The sequence below is a fragment of the Simochromis diagramma genome, unplaced genomic scaffold (genome assembly GCF_900408965.1).
Source record: "Simochromis diagramma unplaced genomic scaffold, fSimDia1.1 OVJJ01000585.1, whole genome shotgun sequence".
Classification (NCBI taxonomy): Eukaryota; Metazoa; Chordata; class Actinopteri; order Cichliformes; family Cichlidae; genus Simochromis; species Simochromis diagramma.
Window position 1 is genome coordinate 2,776,347 of NW_024387398.1, and position 10,035 is coordinate 2,786,381.

Below are 10,035 nucleotides of genomic sequence, written 5' to 3' on the forward strand. Positions count from 1 at the left end.
GCATGGCACATCCAACATACTGTTTTACTTTAGTCCATGACTCGCTTACCTTCAGGGTCATACGTCACATGAAAACCAAAATAATTCCAAACGCCAGATCTGAATGAGGTCCATGTTGCAAGTAGAGCTTAACTTCTGTCTCGCTAGCTTGCCCTGCACTCTTCCTTCTGACTATGCTGTCTGTGTTGAGCGCTCAGTGGATCTGCGCTCGACAGTGCAGCCTAGGCGGAGTAGTCGAACACAGATTCACTGAGCGCTCAACACAGACAGCATCGTCAGAAGGAAAATTGATAAAATAAATTACAAATGTTGTATTGTTCGATACATATGCGTACCGAACCGAAAGCACTGTATCGAACGGTTCAATATCGATACGAATATCGTTGTACCCCTAATATATACATACATACATATATGTATATATGTATGTATGTATATATGTATATGTATATATATACATATATATATATATATATATATATATATATATATATACATACACATACATATATATATATATATATATATATATATATATATATATATATATATGTATGTGTATGTATATATATGTATGTATATATGTAATTGTGATTTAGAATAAGAGTGATTTAGCCTCATATTGGAATTTCTTTCATTTATGTATTGATGTATTGTGTTAGTAGTAGTGCTTTTATGTCACCTGGTTTTTGCATGCCTGTTTTCACACCTTATTCACGCCGTTAGACAGATCATGTGGTGGGGGGTCAGGTGATTGTATCTTGGAAAGTAGGGAGCATTCACACAGGAAGCCTGACACCAGTGTGGGGAAAGATTCTATAGGTGGTGAAGAGGGGAAAGAGACAAGGGGATCAACCACTGTAAGAGGTGATAAGGGATTGTTAACTCTTTCTTTGGGGGAAGTGTGTAATGCCTTTTGTTTTGTTGACTGCTATTTAAACCCATGGCTGTCCCGGGATTGGGAGAGTCTACTAGGCTACGTCCACACTAGCCCGGATAAATTTGAAAACAGCGTTCGTGTCTACACTATCGCTTTCACAGAGTTTTGCATTCACACTGAAACGGCCGAAAACGCTTCCAGTACTGCGCATATGTGAAATGCAAAATGATTCGACCTGCGTCATTTCTGTCTGCCAAAATTGAGAGAAAACAAAACAACTACTGTATAATGCCTTCCGCTATCTTAGTTTAGTTGGTCACATGACTACATCACATGACTAAAATGTGTCATCGTTTTTGAAAAGGCTCCGGGTTCGCTGTCCACACTGCGACACGAAAACGGCGTTTTCAAATGTATCAGCTTTGGAGAGCGTTTTCAAAACGCTGCGTTTTCCTTGACTGAAAACACCGTCGCAGTGTGGACCAAAGGCCAAAATGGAGAGAAAAAGATGCGTTTTCATACAAAAACGTATTAGTGTGGACACGGCCCTAGTCAGTGCCCTGCAATGGCTGCTCTCTCTCACTTAAGCTTGGGTTTTTTTAAAAGGTGTTAGCTACTGCTCATCGTTGTCTGCAGGCTTTATTAGATGAAAATGTCCACAGCGTCTGCAAAAAACAAGGCTTATGAGCAGTTTCTTTGAGCAAATTACACCGGAAACAAGCCAGTAGTTGTTTAAACACTTTGAAAGAAAAAAAGGCACACACACATATTAACCCCTTGGTGAAACTATAGGAAAAGCTACAATAATGCCAGATTTTGACTATATGATTTTAGCTTTGATTTACATTAGGTGGCTCCACAAAACCCCAAATCCTAATGAGAGATAACAGGTATTATGACAATAGTCTTTTTCAAGACATTTATTTTTTAATCAGGATCTGTATAAACTCCCATCAAGTGGGTATTTGACCCTCAATTGAACTTTGTTCTGCATATTGCATGCTCGATCCATGCCCCCATTCCAGTGCAGAAGACATGTCATAAACACAAATAAAGCTATTTAAAAAATGCCAAAAAAAGAACAAAAAGCAGAAATTGTATAGAAATGTGACATTCATGATGATTTAATATATATATATATATATTTATATTTATATTTATATTTATATATATACATATATATATATATATATATATATTTATTTATTTATTTCTGTGGTGGGACGTGATTAAAAAAAAAGCTGATTAATTAAAGGCTTTGTAATTCATTAATCTCGATTAACTGCATTTATTCCCACAAGAAAATTTGCCCCAATGCTCAATTATTATTATTTTTTTAAATTTTAAAGGGTTTTAGTGGGTGACAGATTAAATATTAGACATGGAGATGAATATTGTAAACTCAGGCTCTTTTAATTTATGGGGGGGGCATTTAAACTGCATTTCAATACAAAACAGAGAAAAATAATATCCCTGGCCAAAATTTGGGAAGACTTAAAAATAAAGTGTTATTTTAAGTACTTTAAGTAAAATGGTATGGTATGCTCATCTGAATCTGTAGCACATTTTCTAACCCCCAATCTTCTACCACTGATAGTGGTCTACAGTCCAGAGCAATCGATTTGCGGGAGAATTTGTAAATTTGTCCGATGTTGACCTAATAATTTTGGTCCTGAAGCCAGTCATTTTATCAAGTTTGGGCTGCCGACATCTTTTGTTGGTACTCAAACTGCTAGCGCTAACAGCTCCCACAGTTTCTTTGCTCGCTGCAACACGTTTTGCATTTAGATGGTACCGTAAGGTTGAAGTGCTTCAGTGGTATGCAAACTCCTTTTTTGCACAGTTTGCACAAAACCACAATTTTTTTAATTGGGTAGTCTTTTCAATGGAATGCAAAGTGCAATTGAATGCGTAAATTTTTTTTAACGCGTCATTTTTTCAAATTAATTAATCACAATTAATGCATTAAGTCCCATAAATGTGTGTGTGTGTGTGTGTGTGTGTGTGTAATTTACTTAATGCATGCTCAGTGCACATTGCTTATTCCTAACCTGTGAGCTGCTACCTATTCTTCTATCCAAACTTTCATCCATTTTTCTACCCTTTGTCTGTGTCTGTGTTGCACAGGCTGGAGTCCGCACTGGGGTAGGACATGCTAGAAACAAACAGGCATCCAACTAAGATACTCACACCACCTTTTGATGTTGCAAAAGCAGAAGTAGTAGCTCTACTCTGATCCCCTACTGAATGACTGTGCTCTTAACCTAGTTACTAACAGTCTTGAGTGGAAACATTTCTTCCACCTTTAATCTAAGTCTTTTTCTTTTAGTCGTTACTTACACCTCATGGTCATTATAGTAAAGGCACAAGACAAGTGAATCCCAGCTGTCCCTTCAACTCAACATAACAGACAAGGACAGTGTCTGCATCACTACAGATGTTGACTAATCCCTATGATAGTGTCCTACTCAATTCATTTTCCACACAATGTGCGTTTCTGAGATTTGCAAATCATTGTATGCTATTTTTATTTACAGTTCACAATCTGCACAGAGCTCAGTCATTTTTCTTTTTTTTTTTTTCTTTTTTTGCCTGTCCCGTTTGGCTCTTTTGCCATCAGAATTGTTGTCTAAAGGCAAAGAAAGATGCCCAACGGATTTACTTTAGCTCAGTCATTTTTCACATATTTATTAACTCTCATTGTCGATACCCTGCTGCTAATCGCAGTAATTTTAAAAGTTTCTTCCTTTTCCTTTTCTGAAGTTGATGCCCTTCAGATTAAGTCAGTCATTAAAAGCTTACTGTTTTCTAAGTCTGATATGTAAGAATTTACTGTGGTGAAATATTTATTTATTATTCTTTGAAATTCACAGCATTTTGTGCTGTTGAAATTTTAGAGTAATTCAAATCAGATACTTCAGTCAAATAGCACTAATAGCCAAGTGGAAGGAGATTTAATTCTGGTGTGTTAAAACATGTATTTGGTTACATTTTATTGGACAATCTGAAGAATACGTCAACATATTCTTTAAAGAATCTGGTTATATTTTGGCAAAGTCTTTCAGTGGACAACTGGTACGTGGGCATTATCTCTACTGGACTGCGACTAGAGTTTATGTTAAAGCATAGAAGGGATGTCAGCAATGGGCAAGGAAGGGCTGCTAAATATTTACTAGATTTATGATGGCAGTGTGAAATCGCACTTGTGTCCTTGAACCAGAGCTTTGGAGTGGCTGTTAGCAGGCAGGCTGGATTCCTATAGTTACAACATAATTGATTAGAGAGAGGCCAGGTAGGTATTTTGCAGGTAAGTTTATTTGCAGCAGGTAAATCCAGCTGTTATACTGTAGATTTGTTTGAGTCGTGATCGTTGTTGCCAGCTCCCATGTTTTGGCCAAGCTCATGCTGTTGGACAAACCTAAACCATTATATTTTCACCACTGTGCTTGACAGTTAGTGTTAGGTGTTTGTCTATAAGCTAATTGTCACGGTTCTGGGTCCGTTGGACCCAGTATTTTGAGTTCATTATGTTTTGGTACTTTTGCATCATGGATTTTCCTTTATGGTTCTCTGGTACTTGATGTTTCAGTTATCTTGGTGTTTTTTCTATATTATGATTTATGATTTGATACTGTTGTGATTACGATTATCATTTAGTAGCCTTTGGTCAGTGTCAAGTCTGTCTATTTCATGTCTGTGGCTTATGTTGTCAAGTTCAGGTTGTCATGTCTATATCTCACTCTGTTTCTTGTTTTATTGTGAAGAGGTCTGGCGTTTCTGTGTTCATCGTGTTCAGTTTTACTCTCCCACTGTGACGTCATTATGTTCATGTGTGCCAGCTGTTTCCCCAGGTGTTGCCACTTCCCTCATTATCCTCCTGTGTCCATTTAGTCTGTGTGTTCTCAGTCATTCTGGGTCAGGTCGTCCGTTGTATTCACCCGTTGTACTGGTCCGTTGTATTCGTCTGTTGTACTGCTCATCCATGTCTCGGCTCCAGGTATCCCTGTCAGCTTGTTATGTTTAGAGTTTTGTATGTTTCGTTTTAGTTCACCCAGTTTAGGTCATTGTTTTGTTTTCATCGATTCCCTATTATTTTGTACCCTCGTTTCTTGCCTTAATAAACGGCTTGTTTTGTTATTCATACCTCATTTCGGTCTGCGCTTGAGTCCTTCCCTGCAACATACGGTCTGCCCTAGCCAGACCGTGACAGTAATGATGGATGAGTGACGAAATGTTTCTCCCACTGAAAACGCTACGTCCAGATAAACAGAATCAACCTTTTGGGAAGTGCTGGTCAGGTCATCTCTCATCCAATTGTAGATTCTCCTATGTAGGAATGCGTGATATTTTTCCCCCCCAAAAAGTGAAAGAGCAATCTGGACAAGTGCCCCTTGCAACCTTGTTTGATTCTTTAGCCCTTTCCAAAGCCAGGAATAACATCTATTTTATGTCGCAAATTCAATGACAAATCATGTTGGGCAAGACTAAAGTCAGAATAATTAAACTTAGAGTGAAAAAGATTTCCAATCTCAATCAATTTGAAAGTGGATGCAGACAGACTGGACTGACTTAAGCTAGTCACGATTAACACTGTGAGCCAATATTGATATTGTGAGTCATGTTGTTAATTTAAGCATTTGTAACATCACACAGAAACAGGAAAACAAGAACAGGCAAACACAATAATATGTAAAAAACAGTATATGCAAAACATCATGTTTTCAGCAAAATCAGGAATACGTTCTTTGTATTTTCTATTTCCAATTAAACAAATCAGTGTTAAAAGACAAGTTTTGTATAGACACACTTTCACACTCTGCTTTTGATGTGAGAATACACCGTTTCCTCAGTTTCCAGTTCATTCTTCTTCTTCCTTCCTCTTGCACTTTTATTTCCAGAGAAATGCAGTGCAGCATAGTTTACATCATGTCCACTTTCAGTCTATGCAAAATAAAATTCATATTGTTATATAAAGCTACAGCAAATCGTTTCCCTGAATTAACACATATGACTTAGTCTTATTACTTACATGTTCATTCATTGTTTGGCTCAAGGCATCTTGTATTGCTTGTGAAGAGCTGTTTTCTGGACATAATGTTGATTTTAAAAAATAAAAATCCACATTACCTCATGCTTTCAATTGTGGACTTGACAATTTTACTTTTTTAAAAATTAAAATTATGTTCTTGACCTTGATTTGTTCAAATGTAACGGGGTGTGCACTCAGCAGCTAATATCAAGTGTAAAAGTGTATATAACATATGTACCAAATACAATTTATTGAAAATGATTTAGAGTCAGTGAATAACACTTACCTTTAAATTGTTTACATACTACTCTTGGAGTTCGGCAACAGATGCAAACGATATTAAGAATCACAGAAATAAACAAGCAGATTATTGCTATAACCAGCACAGTAAATTCAGAACCTGCCTTTTGCTCTAGAAAAAAAGGAAAGAAATGATTAATGATTCTGAAAGACAGAGAAAACTAGCTGTCATATTATTCAAAGTCCTACCTGTTTGAAGTTTAGTTCCATTTCCAAAGAATAATTCCCAACACGTGGCCACAGCACAGTAGTATGTCCCTTCATCAGACGAGCTGACGGTTTTAGAAAAAGTATAATTGCAGCTCTTCTGGGGGTCAGATCTCTTATCACATTCTTTACTTTTGTTTCTGTCAGTGTAGATTAATTTTGGATAACTTTTATGTGATCCAGCTCTGAACCAGAGCACGGTGAGATCTCCGGGACATGTCTTTTTGTCAGAGTCAGAGAAGACTGAGCACTGAAAAGTCACTGAGTTTCCTGGTTCCTGGACTGTTGTCAGCGGTGTCTGAAGAACAGTATAGTCTGATGTCCTTTGAGTGCGTCCTGGATTAAATAAAACAGTGTTAGCAAATGTGACTTTAGGTGTTACACAGTTGTGTGCCTTGCATTGAAATATTTCACTTGGAATATCTTATGAAATCACTAAAATAGTTTAAAAAAAAAAGATAAAATGTATCTTAGATTTTATGAAATGTAAATTATTATGTCAGTTTTCAAAGCATGTTTATTAATGATGTTATTTTTTCTTAACACTGCTGCTTTACTGGTTAAAGTTAGGGAAAACTTGTAATTAGATCACGTTATTACCTCTGACTAACAAATATGAGCCGCTCCATTCAGTATTCTTGAACCACTCGGTGATTCCACAGTGGTAGATTCCCTCGTCCTCTTGGTTTGCCCTCAAAATGGTCAGGTTGGTGGAATTTTCATTGTAATTAACCTTCCATCTTGGTTGAGTAAACTCAGCAGAAAACTCAGGTTGTGCAGATTCCTTCAGTGTCCATATTAATTTTAGAGAGTCCCCGGTACTCTGCTTGTACCAGTCGACTTCTCTACGGCTGAACTGTGAATTCTTACGCAGATCACATGTGAAGGTTACAGTTTCACCAAGTTGAACTGAAGTTATCGGGATAAGTGTATCTAAATTCAAAGAAAACATACAGAATCTACAATATTAAGTCACAATGATTATTGAAAACCATGAAAACAATATGAATATGAACATGAATACAGAATACACGGAATACGAAATAAAATAAAGAAAAAACTTACATCCTCGATGGAGATAAAGCAGTGTAACCAATAACACGATCATCTTGACAGTGTCTCTTTCCTTGAGCTTGAAGGTATTTCATTGACTGTAGGAGGTATTACAGCATGTCACACTGTCAAATGAATCTGATTGGTTACCACAGAATAAAGATTCAAGTGCACTTCCTGTCACACATTTCTGTTGTCCAGGGCAGGTCATCTCTTCCGTTTATATTTAGCCATTTTAATTATAAGGTAAATTCCTTTTCTAATTAATGTTAGGGGTTCATCTTGTAGTTGTTTCGTCTTTGCTTTCGAATATTTACTCTCTGTCCTCATTGTGTGTCAGCAGGTTCTTCTACAAAGTGATTGTATTGGTCAGTTGTTCATATCATTTCAAACAACCCTTTTAAGTGTTCAGTGTTTCCCAATAGACATGATGGATCCTTACCAGTCTAAAATGTTCATCTTTAAAATGTAAAAAAAAAATAAAAAATGTTAATGTAATGATATAGGTGTGTTAGGGGTTTAAGTCCTGTCTGGGACCATGTTTAAACTTTCCTTTCAGTCATTGATTATTATCATTTTCACATCCTGCCTGGTTAGGTTTAGGCAATACATCTAGGTTAGATCTCGAGTGTTATCTGATTTACAGTGCTCTGTCATATCTAAGAGTGAAGACCCCAGCATACATTTTACATGCATTTATCTGTATGTCCAATAGAGGTTGCTTAAGTCTAAAACTTAAATAGTCATAATTGCAGCTTGCACAATGGACCTATGGGGTCCATTTGTGGTGTGTGGACCATTTTTGTTTTTGCTGCACAGCTATTTAGTGAGCCAAACACACTTCCAGCAACTTCAGAAAGAAGAGTTATAATGTAAAGCCCCACCCCTTCCCAGACAACAAATACATCTTTTTTGGGGGGGTTGTTTTCCCTTTTGCAAATTAGGGAAGATCATAATGTTTTAATGTAGCTTTGAAACAACCAACAGTTTCACCATAGTTTACCACTTTAGAAACAGCTTTTCCCTATCGAAGAATTATTAAGTATCAGAAATGTATATCAACAAAGTCAATATAAAACTAATATGGAAGACTGGCTCTGTGATCGGCTTGAAGCTGGACACTCTGGCAGAGAAGAGGACAATAAAGAAACTGATAGACAATATGGACAATGTTGGGCATCCTCTGCATATGTTCATAAATAACCAGCGGAGTCTGCTCAGCGACAGGTTGCTTCTCCCTACGTCTAGAACCAACAGACTTAAAAACTCCTTTGTCCCACACACTATCAGACTGTTTGACTCCTTCCTGAAGGGGAGGGGGAAGTAGAAACATCTATCTATCTATCTATCTATCTATCTATCTATCTATCTATCTATCTATCTATCTATCTATAATATCTAATCTATCTATCTATCTACAGTGGCTCAAAATAGGTTCAAGGTTCAAGGTTCAAGGTTCTTTATTTGTCACATGCATAGTTATACAAGTATAACACACAGTGAAATGTAGCCTGACACACTCCTCGACATGTGCAAAAAAACTGGGGGGGGTGTAGAGGAAAAACATTATATATATATATATATATATATGTAGTATATACATTGGGTGAATGTGCAGTAGTAGCAGTACAGTGTTAATAAAGACTTTGTGTACAGTGTCCAAAATTAACTGTCTTACTGATCATTGTATTTAGATGCCATTATTTGCACTGTTTCATTCTAAATCCCATACTTTACGAGAGTATAACACTGAGCTACACATGGCAATAAAATAAGGTACTGTGCAAAATGTTGTGCCAACACCTTTAGTACCAAAATAGGAAATAGGAGAGTGATTTACTGAAAGTTGCACAAATAGAGGAAAACAGAGTACATAAGACAAAAAAATCTTATACAATTCTAATAACTTTCAAAGTCAATATTTGGTATGTAAATAGTTTTTTTTAGGCGAACCACTTTTTTAGCATCCTCTGCTTCTGCAGTTTACTTAAGTTTCCAACACAGCATGCTACTATTCACCAAGTTTTCAGCTAATTGCTTTTTGGGAAATGCCTTGTTGCCCTTCAAACTGCAACAGGCTGTTTGTAACAAAGCATTTCAAATTACAATTAAAAACTGGTTCTGTGCTAATTCATCTGTTATGACTATAGATGAGTGAAAAAACATCCAAATGTCCAAAGTAAGACCTGTAGAAAGCCTGGGGAACTACTGCTCAAGAGCACTAAAAACTAAAACATTGTTTTGGGCCTGCAATTTATTGAAAACACTGCTTAAAATGAAACAGGCTGTTTTAGAGCTAATCAAAAGTTTACGACCACACCTCCACAAAAACACGTATACCCCCCCCCCCCCCCCCCCCCCCCCAAAAAAAAAAAAAAAAAGAAAAAGAAATCAAAGTTCCAAACATGAACTCAGTAATGAGTAGTTCCACCGTTATTGTTGATCACTTCAAAAATTTATTGGGGCATGCTTGACGCAAGCGTTTCCATGAGGTGAGTGGGAACATTTATCCAAGAGGTGAAGACGGCCACACGAAGGGCATCTACTGACTGGAACTGTTTTCTGT

General features: G+C 36.8%; 1 protein-coding gene across 1 annotated transcript; it reads right to left on the reverse strand.

Moving 5' to 3' along the window:
• Positions 1 to 5,096: 5,096 nt before the first annotated feature.
• LOC120720503 lies at positions 5,097 to 7,535 on the reverse strand. Its single transcript, XM_040010230.1, has 6 exons — positions 7,482 to 7,535; positions 7,017 to 7,349; positions 6,399 to 6,752; positions 6,196 to 6,321; positions 5,910 to 5,965; positions 5,097 to 5,821 (listed from the first exon to the last, which is right to left on the reverse strand). The coding sequence occupies exons 1-6, from the start codon at positions 7,522 to 7,524 to the stop codon at positions 5,690 to 5,692; spliced, it is 1,044 nt and encodes a 347-aa protein (XP_039866164.1). The 5' UTR covers positions 7,525 to 7,535; the 3' UTR covers positions 5,097 to 5,689.
• Positions 7,536 to 10,035: the final 2,500 nt, after the last annotated feature.

Coding starts and splice junctions, on each gene's coding strand:
- LOC120720503 (XM_040010230.1), bottom strand. CDS start 7,524: ATGATCGTGTTATTGGTTACACTGCTTTATCTCCATCGAGGAT. Junction 6,322..6,398: donor TGGAACTAAACTTCAAACAG/GTAGGACTTTGA, acceptor CTTTTTTTCTAG/AGCAAAAGGCAGGTTCTGAA. Junction 5,966..6,195: donor AGTATGTAAACAATTTAAAG/GTAAGTGTTATT, acceptor CATTATGTCCAG/AAAACAGCTCTTCACAAGCA.